Genomic DNA, 16,682 nt, shown 5'->3' with positions numbered 1-16,682 from the left:
TCTTTTTAGCTTCGGTTTAATTACCTGTAAGATAAGGCTAGTAATTTCTCCATACCTTCCTTTTTTTATAGTGATTATCGAATGGAATAATTTAACTCAACAAATACCAATACAACACTATTGATAATCATTGTGAAATATTTTTGTGATGATTCTTTGTTTTGCTTTGCCTGCCTCCATAATTTCTTCCTCCTTTGCCATTTATGCCAGCAGACCAACAGCTCTTCCCCCAATTCTCTTGCTTTGGGGACAGACTGATAAGCCACGGGAAAAGGCCTCAGATACAAAAGGAACAGTGGAAACAGATTGAGGCTGAGCGTTTGAGCACATGTGGAAGCTGACTAACTGATAGAACTTTAATTGTGTGTTGCCTTCCTGCTGTAAATAGCTAAGTTGATAAGAGAGGTTTAATTGGCTGAACACTGTAAGTGGAAGTTGCCAAAGTTGAATTGCGGCGAAGTGGGAACTGCATGTAAACACAGTATGCTTTGCAGCCTTTGTAATTTAGCCTGTCACTAAGTGGAAAATAAAATATTAAGTTTCCAGTTCAGCAGCTTTGAAGTTATTTTCTTTCCAACCTTATGGAAATTCCACTGGCTTAAATCTTTATGAAGACAAAGTATGGAGTGATGGACCTGAAACCCACATAAATCATTTCTGAATTTTCTTTTGTCAGTTTCGTTTCTAAATATAATTTATCACCCTTTTTTTCTAGGATATACAGTCATCTGTAGTGGGTTGAATGGTGATCCCCAAAAAGAAACGTCTACGTCCTAACCCCCAGAACCTGTGAGTGTGATCTGATTTGGGGAAAGTGTCTTTGCAGTTGTAATTAAGTTAAAGAACATGAGATGAGATCATCCTGGAGAACAGGAAAAGGCATGTAAAGATGGAGATAGAGCAGAGTTACGCAGCTGCAAGCCAAGGAATTGCTGTGGCCAACAGAAGCTGAAAGACGCAAAGAAAAATTCTTCCCTAGAGTCTTCGGGGGAGTGTGGCCCTGCTGACACCTTGATTTTGGAATTCTGGCTTTGCAATTGTAAGAATAAATTTCTGTTGTTTTAAACCATGACAATTGTGATAATTTGTTATGGCAGCCATAGGAACTAATACGGTCACCCAAACCCGATAGCAGGCTACGTTTTGTTGGCTGTGTTTGAAGCATACAGGTCTTGGAAAGCAAAGCACAAGCATATACATTACACTAGTTGGCTTGGGCTGCCATAACAAAACACCATAGAGTGATAATTTAAACAGTAGAGATTAATGTCTCACAGTTCTGGAGGCTGGGAAGTCCAAGATCAAGATGGCAACAGGTAGATTTCATTCTAAGGCATCTTGTCTTGGCTAATCCTGAGACAGTCAGGTGGGAGGGGGTCCTTGGAGAAATTCCAACTAGCCTGCTCACAGAGGTGGAGCCTCGGGGAAGTTCACCATGTTTGCAGTGGGGAAGGAGCCTGGCCTCTCCTCTTCCTGTGTGGAACCTGAGATTCAAGCTGCCGGTGGGAAGTGCTGTAGTAGGGACTCCAGCCTAGTAAAAGTCTCTGTTTCTCCCTTTTCTTCCTTTTCACCGAGTAAAACCCTGTTTTACTCACCCTCCAAACTGCCTGTGAATCTAAATTTTCATGGCTGTGGGATGGACAAGGACTTCATCTTTAGCTGAACTAAGGAAAAGTCCTGCAACAATCCTACCATGAAGTCCTCACCCTCATGAGCTTATCTAATCCTAATTACTTAGCAAGGGCTCCATCTCCAAATACCATTGCATTGGGGGTTAGGGATTAAACGTAGGAATTTTGGGGGGCCACAAATATTCAGCCCTTAACCTGCAACATCATCTTCTGAGGAGAGCACAATCTGTATTCTGGTCTTAGGGTTTGTAACAATGTCAGCAGGTGACAGTTTGCTTTCGGTGTTTGCTTTGGGATTGGGTGGACATTATGTCTTGAAACCCAAGCATAACTATTACTGTTTCTGAATTAGGTGATTATAAAAAATCCAACAAGTCATTTTCTAGTAAACATATTCTTTTAGCTGTGAGTGACAAAAACATAGCTCAAACTACTTTAGACTAAAGGAAAGGGGGTTTATTCAAAGGATACTAAGATTACTAGATTACTTGTCCATAGGGGTGGAAAAAGTGAGGAGAAACAATGTGCCGGTGGTGTTGACAGAAGAGGTTCCATCTATAGCAAGTAAAAGCTACTACTAGAAATCAAAGGTCACCTCTTGTGAACTGCATGGCCAGTTCTGTAATTTTGTTTTGATCTTTGCAGCCACATTCTGAACAGAGATGGTGAGGGCCTTTACTAGTATCCTGATCAAACACTAAGCACAGACATTAATAGCAGAATGAGCAATATGTGATATGTCTTCTGGGCTCTCACATTTCAGCTATGAAGTCTGGTTCTTCAAAATCTTTCCCATGTGAAACATAAAAAATGAGGAACCTATTTTAATCACTGGGTCCCCAGATTTTAAAGGAAAGGTGTATATTTTTATCAGAAGGATAATCATTCTTTCTAGCAGATTTAAAATCAGATTCAGAGTAAAAAAGAAATTTATTCAGTAAACACAAATTAGTAACTCATATAGCTTCATGTTTGACTTATAGCTGTATTGGTAGCATATATAAATCCAGACATTAGTTTCAATTTGCAAAATGCTTATAAATGATGTGATTTCTCAATGTGAATGTGATATTTCAATGTCAGCATCAAAATGAATACAAATACTAGGCATTAATAAAAACAGAACAAGTAAAAGTTCAGCTGCTGGAATTATCTAGACCAAGGTGATTCAGCCATCTCATACCCTCTTGAATTCTCATTAGAGCTAGGAACATTTTTTTCCTTAAGTCTCAATTAACTATCAATATATTTCAAAAAAATTTGGGGGCTGCCATGTGAAAGGTCCAGCATACGTCCTGAAATCAGGCATGGGAGTACAATACTTCTATGAAAATTGATGAGGAAACCCTGACACTGACCCTGAGGATGTAGGGGGCAGAATGGGACTGAGGACTGGTAATATCTGAAGTCTGTCAAATGAAGAAGGAAGTAAATTAGACCAGTAGGCCACTGCTTGAGCAAATGTTAGTCCAAAACATACAGTCTAAGCCTGTGACTTAAAACAGAGCCCTAGAGAGTAAGTTGTATTTTCCCACCAGAATATGTAAATAATGTCAGGACTTACCACCCAATTAATTACATATATGACCAATAATGTTCTAAGAATAGAAATGTATGAAGAGAGCATCATAATAAATAACAATATTAAAGACCTTAAAATCGTGGTGTAATGGTTAATTTTATACGTCAACTTGACTAGGGTATAGTGTCCAGTTGCTTGGCCAAATACCAGTCTGCTGCTGTGAAGGTGTTTTTCTCATATGTGATTAACATTTATGTAAGTAGAGTTTGAGGAAGGCTGATTATGCTACGTAATGTGGCTGGGCCTCAACCAGTCAGTTTGAAGGCCTGATGAGAAGAGACAGGTCCTACAAGGAGGGAGGAATTCTGCCTCCCCACTGCCTTCAAACTCAAAACTGCAACCTCAACTTTTCCTTGGATCTCCAGCCTGCCAGCCTGCCCTTCAGGTTTCAGACTTGCCAGCCTCCATAACCTCAAAAGCCAATACCTTAAAATAGATCTCTCTATATATACATCATATTTGTTCTATATAAACATCCCATTGGTTTCTCTGGAGAACCCTAACTAATACACATGGGTTATAAAGCTTGGTTGTAGCCTCATCCCATATTTAACCCATATTTCTCAATCAAACACTTTCGGCCTAGGACAATTCTCCATTGTGCGGGAATGTCCCACTCTTTGAAGAGCGTTTAACGCCCCATCCCTCTTCCATAAAATGCTGTTAGCATCCTCTTCCTAAGCTATTATAACAACCAAAAACACTCCCACACATTTTCAAATTTCATCTGGGGGCTGACTGGTACTTGTCCAGTTGAGAACCATTGATCTACTTCAACTCACCCATTGTATACATAAAGAAACTAAGGTGATGAGAAAATGTACTTAAAAAAAAGCAGAACATGATTATTTTTCAATACACAACTTCTGTACAAACTCCAAATAAGACCCCAATGTAAAAAAATGAGAAAAAAATGGTATTTCATGTTCAGCCCTTCACAAAATGTTAACCTCTTTAATCATAAATCAGCTGTTAGAAATCAGTAACAAAATGATGAAGATTATAAGGTACATGAAAATAAAAGAAACAGAGGAAAATGAAATAACACAAATGACTAATAGTGCTATATGAAGATGATGTAGCTTAATGTTAACAGATGAGAAAGCAATTTCTTTGTAATATTACATTATCAATGATTACTAATGTTGATATCTACTGTTTGTATAGTTTTAGGAAGTGGGGAACACTCAAACACTGGGAAAACTTACTCCGCTTATGGGAAATTTACTCTAAATGCAGATTTTGCATATACTTTGCCTGGGCAGTTTCAATCCATAGGAATTATTCCAACAAAGTAGTTGGATAAATTGAAACTTATACATGAGCATGTTCACTACATAAAAAATCTGTAGCTAATACATCATCCACCCCCAAACCCACCCCAAACTCATTATATATCAATTGGTTAAGAAAAAAACATGTTTTTTAGAATGTTAATTAGTAGCGACACTGTAGTGAGGATTCTGGATTTTAGATTCCTAGTTTAGCACATTTCTAACTCCCTTATAAATCCCATGAAGTCAGACTAAATGTATTCATTTATCCATTGAATGTATAAAAGCCCTCAGCATAATATAAATTGAACATTTGGCACATAAAATTTATAATTCTGCCTTTCATATTTTTGTAATATCTAAAGATAGCATGCTAATCACTTATGGTTTGGTTCTCCCAATACCCTCTCTTTATTGGGAGATAATGCCCTTCTTAGGTTTTGCTACTTGAGCCACATGGTTCCAGTTAGAGATTGTGTGCATCTGCCCTCTCTGGCTGCGATTGGTTTGAATGGGCACCATGACACAGGCTCGTCCATCAAAATCCTCCCCTGTTAATTTTCAAACTACAAACAAGAAAGAGAGACAATAGTTCCCTTTGGAAACCATGGAAACAAAAGGCTGTGGTGCTCAAGGGTTGTTGTTGGTTGCTTTTCACTATGAAAAAGAGGTTGGGCTGGGCATCGTGGCTCATGGCTGTAATCCCAGCACTTTGGGAGGCTGAGGCAGCTAGATCACAAGGTAAGGAGTTCGAGACCAGACTGGTCAATATGGTGAAACCCTGTCTCTACTAAAAATACAAAAGTTAGCCGGGCATGGTGGCGGGCACCTGTAGTCCCAGCTACTCAGGAGGCTGAGGCAGGAGAATCACTTGAACCTGGGAGGCAGAGGTTGCAGTGAGCCAAGATCGCGCCACTGCACTCTAGCCTGGGCAACAGAGCGAGACTCTGTCTCAAAAAACAAAACAAAACAAAACAAAAGTGACAAAAAGAAAAAGAGGTTGGTGTTCAGTGAAACAAAGTGAAACCAAGACAGAGAGGGACCCCTGCAGGGCTCTGGTCCCTGGCTCCAGTCATCCCTGAAACCGTGCTGCTTCCCTGCACGTAGTCTAGCTACTCAACCCTTTCTTTGATTGTATGAGATACCTTAGTATCCTTTGAATAAACCCCGTTTCCTTTAGTCTAAACAAGTTTGAGCTATGTTTTTGTCACTCACAACTAGAAGAATATGTTTACTGGAAAATGACTTGTTGAATTTTTTTTCATGCAATTCAGAAACAGTAATAGTTATGCTTGGGCTTCAAGACATAAACTGTGAGTTGCCAGCAGAGGTTATGATCCAGCTGTGCCACCAAGGGCATGCCATCTTGAAGGAATTAAGAAAATGTGGCTTTAATAAGGTTAAAAGTGTAGCTATGCCATAATTTCTATCATCATTGTTAGAATCATCTAGCTATTTATTTTTTCAGAGTTTTGCCTCATGTTTGCTTAGAAAAAAAGTCCTCGTTTCCTTAATATACTTTCTGAAATGCCACCCTCCTCATTCATTTCCAATTCAAATTGAATTTCTTTGAGTATAGCATTTGGTGTAGCAGCTATAATATCCTATGCACCTGCATACAATGGATAAGTGAGCAGGCTCTGTGTGGAATTTTTCAGGACACAGGTGGTAGTTAGCGGTCTTTGTATTTGGTAATGTATAAGATTCTTCTCATCCTCAAATTCCCCATTAGTGTCTGCACACCAGGACCACTGATGCTTTTTGCAGACTAAAGCTGTCCTTGGCTGATAAGTGGAAAGGAGAAATGATTTTAAAAACTGAAGAAAAAGCAGCTACCTTAATAGAAAAGAGCACTTAAAAGGCTTTATAAAAAAAAAAAAAAACTACAGAATTTAGAAAAATCACTTTATCTTCCCCTTTTCCCTGAATCACTGACCACTCAAGCCATGCTATAGAAACCTGAAGGATGGGGGGCCATTTAGACTGTGTTATGAGCTATAAAATATGTAGAAAGAAAAAGTGAGAACTAATTATCTTCCCCCACACTGCTGCGATATTAGATTCACTCACTTCCATCTCTTCTGACATATGGCTTTAGATCCAAAGAAATATGTGTCCTTTGGAGAAAAAGAGATGTTGTCAATTTTTTTCTTAACACAAATCATGTGTAACTTTATCTCCCCAATTTGTCCAAGGAAAGAAAATAAAACTGCACAAAATTTCTTAAGTAGAATGCCAGGAGTCCTATAGTTTGAAAAGCCCTACTCCAGGACGTTATGTGCCCAGGACACAAAGGGGGTCAGTTTTATTCACTATCCGCCCCTGCTGTGGCCTAAGAAGCATGAGAAACACTACAAATCCCCTGAAAAGGAAATTCTGTCTCAGGCTTCGTGCCTCAGCTTGCATTTTTCTTCTTGTACTCTCGATTTCCCTGGTTTTTAATGATGGCTTCTACTGTACCTATGTTTGCTCACCTCAGTACCTAAACCTATTCTCTTCTTCCCCTCATTTGTGCCACCTGAGGCCTTGCCTACCAAGCAAGGATTGACAACCCTTGCTCTAAACCAGCAGATCAGCGCCCGCCAGTCCAATACCCTTTTTGTTATGCACTGCCAGTGAGCAGGGACATGACCCCAACACAAACCCCACAATTCCCAGGCCCTTTCCATTACAGAAGGTAGAAAATACCTTAACCAACTCACCTCAAACTGAAGAGAAAATTTATAGTCAGAGTCTTTGGCCATATCCTTAATATAGGCATCAAAGTCATCCAGTTGAACCGGGCTTTGTCAAACACAAAGAAATATACATACATTTTAAAACTCTTGTTGATAAGTATTATATATTGTTTAATATCATACTTCTTAATCTTCTTGGAGAAAATAGAAGTTTTACTTCTCTAAGGTTAGCACTCACCTTTTTTTTTTTGATTCAAGTTACCAATCCTTAATATATTGCAATTGAAAAGAAGGGCATATATGTCCAGCTTCCTTGATAGGAGAAATCTCTAGATTTCCACTTGGCTCTTACTCTAGCAGTACAGTTGTATATATATGCATACTCATATACACATCCCCCATATGTGTTGCTTCTAAAAAACTCTGGCATATGGAAAATAACAAAGGAATGGATTCCAAAGACCTGTTTGAGTTATGGTTTTGCTTTATTGACTGTGTTATCCTAGAGAATCACCTAACTCTTCAGAGTCAATGTTCTCATCCATAAAATAAAATAGTTATAGCTACAGGGTTGACATACAGTACATAAAGAACTTTGTAAGTTTCAACAGCTTTACAAGTATAAGGAATTGTGCTGCTAGCTACAGTCTCCCCAAAGCAGAGGCAGGATCAGTGGGATGAAACTTTTGTCCAGAAAGCTCCCAGGGTCTCACTGCAGCGAGTTATCTTTAGAGGCTTGCATATCTATAAAAGTATGGAAATGGCTCAGAGGTTCAATCAAGCAACACATCTGAGCTATGTTTCTGCATCCGCAGCAGAAGTTCTCACTTTTTTTTTTTTTGAGAATAAGAATCAAGTTTTATCTGTTGTAGTTTTCTGTAGCTGCTTATCTCCTCTAGAGCCTACCTAAACCAATTTGCTCTCTAAAGTACCTCTCTGCTTCTGCAGAATGCCACATTCTGTCATCTAACTCAAGCCTTTCCACTTTGGCAGGGTCCTTATAGTTGACCCTTCGCTTGGTCTTGTGGTGTGTTACTCAGCTTGTATCATCTAACTGTGGTCTTTTTTGTTTTGTTTTGTTTTGAGACAGAGTCTCACTCTGTCACCCAGACCGGAGTGTAGTGGCACTATTTCAGCTCACTGTAACTTCCGCCTCCTAGGTTCAAGCGATTCTCCTGCCTCAGCCTCCCAAGTAGCTGAGACTACAGGCAGGTGCCACCACACCTGGCTAATTTTTGTATTTTTAGTAGAGATTTGGTTTTACCATGTTGTCCACGGTGGTCTTGAACTCCTGACCTCAAGTGATCCACCTGCCTCGGCCTCCCAAAGTGCTGGGATTACAGGTATGAGCCACTGCGCCCAGCCTAACTGTGGTCTTATGTCCGATTAGAAAATACATAGTATTTAATAATGCTCATTTAAGGTTGTTGATTAGCTAATCTGATGAATTCATTTACGTTAACATTTTAGTAAATTTTAGAGGGCATTATATCTTCCAGAAAATACCTTTAAACTTAAATGTTTTTACTTAAGAACAATAACTCATTTATAAAACAGGCTACACTTCATAAATATTCACATGCGTTATCTTGCTTAATCGATCCCTGAGGTAGGAATAGACATTAGCTCCATGCTCCAGCTGAGAGAGCCACGGCTAAGAGAGTTAAATGAGTAGCCCAACATCACATGTCTACTAAGCAGTAGAATTCTCACTGGAATCCAGGGAGAGTAAGACCTGGTTCAAAGCTTTTCCCACTTCAAACTTGTTATCCTTCCAAAAGAATGGGCTAAAGTTGGGACTCCTCTCCTGGAATTAACCCCCTTAGAACTGCACTCTCTGGCTGGTGTCTTTGGGCAGTGTATCGACCTTAAAGTTGGATTTAACCACTCTAGCTTTCATCTTGTTACTAGGAAAATGGGCACACGTATACTGAAGGCAAACCAGACAAAGTATTTATGGGTTAAAAGAAGTAAAAGCAAGAAGCAGAGGGAAAAGAGAGAGAGAGGAAGGAATAGCAAACAGAAGAATGGACATAAGGGAGAAGGAGAATGACAAGGAAAAGAAAAAGAAAGCTGGAAGGGAGTAGAGACCAAAAGGACAAATATCTACAGAGGAAAAAGGAAAAGAGGAGGAGATGGAAAGGAAGGATGGAATGAAGACAAGTGGAGATAGAAAATGGAAACCATGGAGACACTGTAGTGGTGGGGCATTTGGAGTGAAAGAGAAATGCTAGAGAAGGCAAATAAAAAGGTGAGAGGAAAGCCTTTCAAGAAATGTCTTCTAGAGAAGGAGAGAGGACTCAGAGGAAGATGAGACAGGGGAAGGTGGAAGCCGAATTGATGTGAGTTTTTTTGCTTGTAGGCATGTTCTACCACTCCTAATCTCTACCATATCTTTTGTCTGGGTCTTGCTTCTGCTTCTTTTCTTTGCCTGGGTCATGAGAGGAGCAAGCATTGATAGTCTCTCCTTTTTGTCCAAGGACACTATCTTCTAAATGCTCTAGTCTCTACCTTTTTAGCTCACCTGCCAACCCAACCAATAGTTTTTGGTAACAAAGTCTTTCTGTTTCTGTGAAATCATCCCTCCCAGTTGACGGTACCCTCTCCTCTATTCAGTCTGCTCTTATCTCTCCTACATCAGTTGGTATAAGCCAATGGAATGTATGCTGGTTTGAAATTGACTTAGAGACTGGACATGGTGGCTCATGCCTGTAATACCAGCACTTTGCGAGGCTGAGGAGGGTGGATCACATGAGGTCAGGAGTTCGAGACCAGTCTGACCAATATGGTGAAATTTCGTCTCTACTAAAAATACAAAAATTAGCCAGGCATGGTGGCGTGTGCCTGTAGTATCAGCTACTCGGGAGGCTAAGGCAGGAGAATCACTTGAACCTGGGAGACAGAGGTTGCAGTGAGCCAAGATTGTGCCACTGCACTGCAGCCTGGGTGACAGAGCGAGACTTCATCTCCAAAAAATAAAATAAAATAAATTAAAAAATAAAAATAAATAAAAAATGAAATTGACTTAGAAAAAATTATTCTGTTTTCATATATGCCATAAAATTATATGCCACTCAAGACTAACTAGAAACATTTTTACATCAACTTTTCTTTCGGATTATGTCATGGATTACTCATGATTTCTTTCCATAAGCATAGATGCCACAGACCTGGCTGGACCCCCTAATTTCCTTCTTGTACTAATTCACCAATGTTCTATCTAGGCAGGTATCAAGAACAAACTCTATATAAAGGAAAGTTCCACTCTTCATATGCAGAATTATAACTAAGAAAAGGCGTGGAGGTGATAATCTAATAGGCTTTTGAAATCAACTGGGGGTTAATTTTCACTTACCACAATAGTAATTCTTCTCATTTAATGGTTTAATAGATAAGGAAAACCACAGGCTAGATTAATTATCTTTTCTATTTATTATACAGGTTTCTTGAGAAAGCATTATCAAAGTATTTATTGTAACATTAAATAGAGTAAAAGCCTTTTCCTGCAATAAACACAGAATTTCAAAATACTAAAAGGATTTTTGAAACCCTTTGATGTAGTTAAATATTAGATTTTCATATACTGTATTTAGAATATCATACTTCCTCCTCCAAGACTTTAAAAATTACTAACGATCCACTGTCTCAGATGTGGTATGATAAACATTGTCCTTATTTCTGATGTGATTTCTGTGATACACTTTTCTAGTGGCCACTGCCACTCAGGCATAAACGACCAATACATGATTGTGCTTAGCTATCGTAATATGCATTTGCCTCTTTCTCAAGCATCCCTTCTATTTGAAGGCAAACAATCTTTAATTGGAACGTTAAGATTATTATAACAAACATCCTTTTAAATGACATAGTAAGAAAAACTTACTTTGTCAGTTTCCTCTTCTTTAAACCATTTTTACTCCTGATAATTAAAAAAGAAAAGACAAATTTATCTGGGCAAAAGAATTGATTAACATAATAATTAAACTTGAAGAGCTTTAAATAATTACATCAGGTACCTCAGTTTTATTTAATTTTCATTAAACACATATCAGGTTTGTTTAATTACTTTTCCTTACATGAGAAGATAATAATAATTTCAGATTCATTTTTTAAAACTCTACTAGATTGCATGAACATATCTGCACTTTATACTTCCCACCATTTGCCAAAAACTGAGTTCTAGAAATGAAATTTCTAACTGCTGTTGATTAAGTTGCTAAAGCAGTTTGTAAATATATAGAACTATCTATCTACCACCTGAGCACTCCAATTTCTACAGGCAGGAGGGAAGAATGGGGGAATAAATGGAGAACTAATAAAGAGATGGTGGAATGTTGTTTTCTTAATTAAAGACTAAAATAACTTTTTCTGACATTTTTCTTTGGGGATGTGAATGTGTGCTGTCAGTGTGGACATGTACCTTATATAATTCTAGCATGGCGTTGTTTTTATTCCATCTTGAACTAATTTCTAAGCTATCTGAAGAACTGGACCTATTACCTGCTTGCTCTTCATCATTACTAGTCTATAAGCTCAAACACAGGAAATGCTAATGCATGCTTTAGTTAGTTACATTTGTTTAGGGGATAATTAAGGTAATGGTTTTCACCCAACCAAGTAAGATAACTTACCTAAGTTAGCTAAGGCTAACAGTATCTATTGAAGCACTTTGTGATTGTATTCTTATTGTCGTCTATAAATAATAAATACTGAAACATGATTGACTGTATGAGTGACGTTACAGCAAACTTCTTTGCAAGTAATTTTCAGAGGTCTTTACATAATTTTGATAGATGCACCCAACTTTTCAGAAAATAAACAGTCTAGAGTAAATAACCAGTTGTAATCCTAGTACTTTAATGTGTCCAAATATTTATTTATGTTTAAAATTATGAATGTTCGGATATCTCCACTTCCTGAAAGCTTTCAGCAAGATAAAGCACTACTTTGTGCTTTCACAGCACTTTGCAAATGGAGAGTTTCTCACATTGTGTGATTGTTAGTTGCAGGTACACACCTTACACACCTTGCTACACTCACTATAGCTTCCCCCCAGGGCTGAGCATAGTTAATGAAACACCTAGTGGGCGGTCAAGAAATGCTTATTCGATTGAACTGAAACAAAATATCTCTGCCATGTTACTCTCAGAATTTCATGTAATGATTCCTTTAACAATTGAATACTAGACTTGGGCTTGTGATGTTCTATTGAAAAGATGGGACTTGCGGATGAAGACAAAGTAACGCAGGTCAAGAAATGTAGGAACACATCCATGAAGGCAAGTGGTGTTTGTGGTTTTCAGGTAGTTTTAATTTCCTCCCACTTCTAAGTGAAAACAATCCATTCAACGGTTCCTGTTCTGTTTTTTCTCCCTCACCCTCTTTGTCTTCCATACTTGAGATTTAGAGGGAAAAATCAGTCCAGTTTTTACTCTGCCTCTCCCTGACCCCTCAAAAAACACTGTCATGTTGGACATAGCTGTATCTTACAGGCATTTGGGAACCTAAAGGAATATTTATTGATCATGTTTTTTATTCAGCCCCGTGATGGTAATTTAGTTAGTTTTAGGAATTCCACATTTACTTCTTGTAGTAAGAGCCAATTACTTCAGTGCTTTCGGAAAGCAGAATGTCAGCGGAGATGACTAACAGCTCTGGTAAAGTCAGGAGGCTGCCAACACATTTTGTGATCAGGAGTGAACAAAAAAATACTTTCCTATCCAAACAGGCTTTAAAGGAAACTAGGAAGTAACAAATGTATGTAAGAGGGTAACACTGAATAAATTCAGTGCTGAAATATTAAGCTGCTACTACTCGGCAGCTGCATAGAAACTTGATTCATGGAGGAGAGACACATTTTTTTTTCTTTCAATCTCATTCATTATTGAATGAACTTTCAATATAATGTATAATTCTACTACATGTTTTGTATGACATATTATCATATACTTATTGGCATAAGTAATCATGATTTGTATACAATTTTCATTGTTCTATTTAGATCTTGCTGATTCCAAGGAGTTTCTGTATCCTAAGGCTGTGGAACATGACAGGATTGAATTATGAAGCTTCACTGCAACACTGATAAAATGTTCCTACATTTTCAATTGCTGTGCTAATTCCGAGACTAAAACCGGGGGAAAACTCACGCAGATTAAGGCTTTGCTAGCAATTTTAACTTAAGCATATTCTGTAAACAGCCAATATGTGCACGTTACAGTGACGATTTTGTGTGACATATAGGGTATCGCCTTTTCATTGCAAAAGATTTTCCAAATCAATAAATAACTCCCATCAGACACACTTACAGCATGTATGCATATAGGATTGTGCACTTTTAATTTTTTCTCTTTCCCTTATATTAGGTAAGGTTCAAAATCCTAATGACTTCAAAAAGTTAAGATACATTCTGCATAAATTAGCCATGGTTATGACAGTCTTGGAAAGCCATCCACACTGTAATTCATTCCGAAAAAGCAATAGCAAGGACATGGGATTTATAATGGTTAAAACAAGACAAAACAAAACTCTAAAAGTCTCCAATCTTGTAAGTGCTGCTTACTCTTTGATGAGCTAAGCAGAAACCATCCCCAAATCTTAAAAAGGACTTTAGGATATTATATCATTCTTCAAATAGAACGTGCAATCATCAGGAGTAAAGCTGAGCATTTTCAACTAAATGCCACTTCTTGCTTAAAATGCCAACTGCTGAGGATTGAGAACAAGCAGATGAATACCTGAGTATAGCATGAGGGTCATTATGGCAGTAAAAAAAAAAAAAAGATTTAACACTGAATCTAGATATAGCTAGTTCAACTTAGATGATTTCTTTCAATAGGAAACATACTCTAAGCTCTGAAAGTCAGAAATCCTTGCAGAACACAATCCTGAGACCAACCTAACTGGGTACTGGTGCTCCACACTGATTCTGCTACCACCCCAGGAAAAGATTCGAGCAACACTATGAGAGAGAGAAAGAGTTTTCTGATTTCCACACAAACCACTAGTGGCATCAGATGGGTTTTAGAAAATCAACAGGAACATATATTTCCAAGAAACCGATGGTTTAGAAAGGAAGTTGGACACTGTGGAGTTAGGCAGTGTGCATCTGGGGAGACGGCTCTGTTATTTGCAGCTGTTGTTAACAGGGTAGGTGAGATATGAAGACAAACACATCATTAGGAGGATTACAAAGGACTCTTTAGCCAATGAAAGCAGGGGAAAATAACCACAAGTTATTAGATGAAGCAAACAGGGAATTGGAGTGGTTGTGTGAGTAGAAGCTGTATTTCCACGAGCGGGGAGCATGAATTTCACTTCCTTTGTATCTGGCATTGTACAAAAGGGCTGAGAACATAGTTTATATTCAGTATGTTTTCACTAGTTGATATGTGTGAAATTTACTGAAGTGACAGAAAGCATGCAGCTCTATGTTTTACCTTCTCTTCTCAACTGGAGACAACCATTTACAGTTTCAAGGTGATTCTTCTAAAAATTACTGAAGGGTATTTTCTCCCCATAAGTTGGGCCTCGTGCTATTTGATTGGTACTAGAAATAGCAGACCTTGTAAGGGTTGCTGAAATTTGAACATATGTTCATCAATGAGGCCTATTAAGGAATACATGCTTATTTGCACAGGCCTACCTTACAGCTTAAAAACGCACTGTGGAAAATGAGAAAGTCTCAGAGAATTAAGCAAGGAAATGATATATGCATCTTTCTTTCATTTTATTTGCAATCTGGGATACTTTATGGGTATTTGCTATCAGTATTTTAATGATAGGCACACTATTTGAGGATGATTAGTAGATGTTCAGTTAAAAGTAAATGTATATTTTGAAGGTCGAAATGGAATTTATGTGTGCTATTCATACCTGAAAACTATTTGATGTCAAATACTGAAAATGTGGAGTTGACTGTGCTGAAGCCCTATACTAAAAACTGTAACAATGAACTTAGAATAACAGTGAATGGGTCCTCAGCATCTAGCACATTCCTCTGACTTTATTACCTACACATCATGTCTACTTTGTTTCAAAAGCTTTCCTCTAGTCTCTTTTTTTAAAAGAAGATATGAATTCTGGAATTAACAATCTCTATTTTGAGGAAATCCTTTTTTATGTTTCTTCCAGTGCAACTTGAAATCCTAAATTCTGCCAGCTGTATTTATTCTGTCCTTGGAGGAGCTGAAGAACATTTGGTCAATTGTCTTTTTGAATAAATAAAAGCTCCAGATTGCTTTTCATACCCGCACCACCACCCCATAAGCTATTTTTTTCCAGTCTATGAGATATTTTTATTGTTTTCTTCTGAGACTTTTTCAAGTTGTCCACATTTATGGATCTGTCTGTACATAATTTAGTACCTAAACACTAGGTATTGATATTTAAGGACAATGACTTTTTTGTCAGTTCCGTGGGAAACTGCTACCTTTTATCTTATGGCACAGGAAAAGAAATAGTTCTTGATTCTTTAGTCTCAGAACTCAAGGTTATTATTATTATTACATATTAAAAAGTCAAAAGGAACACTTCAAGATTTGATTATTAAAATGATCTAGAAGTCAAGAAAATAAGAAATTAAAGGAGTCTGCCGTTTACAGAGGAAAGAATAGATTTCAGAGAGAACTGAGTTTGGAACCTGGATTTTGTACATAGTGGAATGTGCTACTAAGACAGTTAATCTCCGTAAGCCTCCATTTCCACATTTCTAAAATGGGACTAATTATACTCTCTGCAGGATTGTGGGGGAAAATTAAATAAGATAATCATACAAAGAGGCTTGCATATAGTCAGCTGTTTAATAGTCACTGAGTTAGCATTATTATAAAAACAAGGAGGCCTCAGATACAGAGGATTGTATAGACTCTGATTTCTCCATCTTAATGCATTTCTACCTTCTTGGAAATTTGGAGCTCTCTAATGGATGAAGACGATAATGGAAAATGGAAAGCATTATTTGCAAAGATGAGAGGCCAATGGATTGACTCAATGAAGAAAAAAATAACTAGTACTAAACGGGAAAAAAACGCTTGCCAGGAACATCACAGAAAAAAATTTAACAGAAAACCTTATAGTTAACATCTTTGTACCGTTAACTGCTTTAATTCACTTCAATACATGATTAATAACTTTAGATGCTACTGAACATACAAAATAGTTAAAAAGAAACTTTCATTTTTGTTTACTTCTTGAAAGCTAACTTTTAAAGAGTTTGTGTTAAGCAGTAAAAAAAAAAATCACTTACCAAGGATTAATATAAAATGCCAAAAGATAATCAGTCCAAAGACATGAGGGTAGCAGGGTTAAGAAAGCAAATATACTCCTACGCCTGTGTGCATTAATAGATAACAGATGGAAAGATGAAAAAGTTGCAAGAGTTAGTAATATAAACTGTGAATAGATATCAGTAAATTATCTACTGGGATTAATTAATATGAAAAGCACCTTAATTACAATTAAATATTAATCCATTCTGTGAAATATAAATGTGAGGGCTTCAATGCTACAATATTGA

The 16,682-nt window shown here is 37.6% G+C and overlaps 1 protein-coding gene across 2 annotated transcripts in view; it reads right to left on the bottom strand.

The window, feature by feature from the left end:
* The window catches only part of PTPRO (protein tyrosine phosphatase receptor type O), a 284,178-nt gene that overhangs the window by 20,626 nt on the left and 246,870 nt on the right, over positions 1-16,682 (bottom strand). The window contains exons 17-19 of one of the 2 annotated variants that reach the window (XM_054445142.2): positions 16,413-16,496; positions 11,049-11,084; positions 7,190-7,271 (exon numbers count right to left, since the gene is read on the bottom strand). In XM_054445142.2, the coding sequence (XP_054301117.1) occupies positions 7,190-7,271; positions 11,049-11,084; positions 16,413-16,496 (202 nt within the window). The remainder of the gene's footprint in view (positions 1-7,189; positions 7,272-11,048; positions 11,085-16,412; positions 16,497-16,682) is intronic. The other variant, XM_054445143.2, reaches the window with a different exon arrangement.

This window comes from Pongo pygmaeus, chromosome 10, assembly GCF_028885625.2.
Source record: "Pongo pygmaeus isolate AG05252 chromosome 10, NHGRI_mPonPyg2-v2.0_pri, whole genome shotgun sequence".
NCBI lineage: Eukaryota > Metazoa > Chordata > Mammalia > Primates > Hominidae > Pongo > Pongo pygmaeus.
This window is presented reverse-complemented; position numbering and strand designations above follow the sequence as displayed.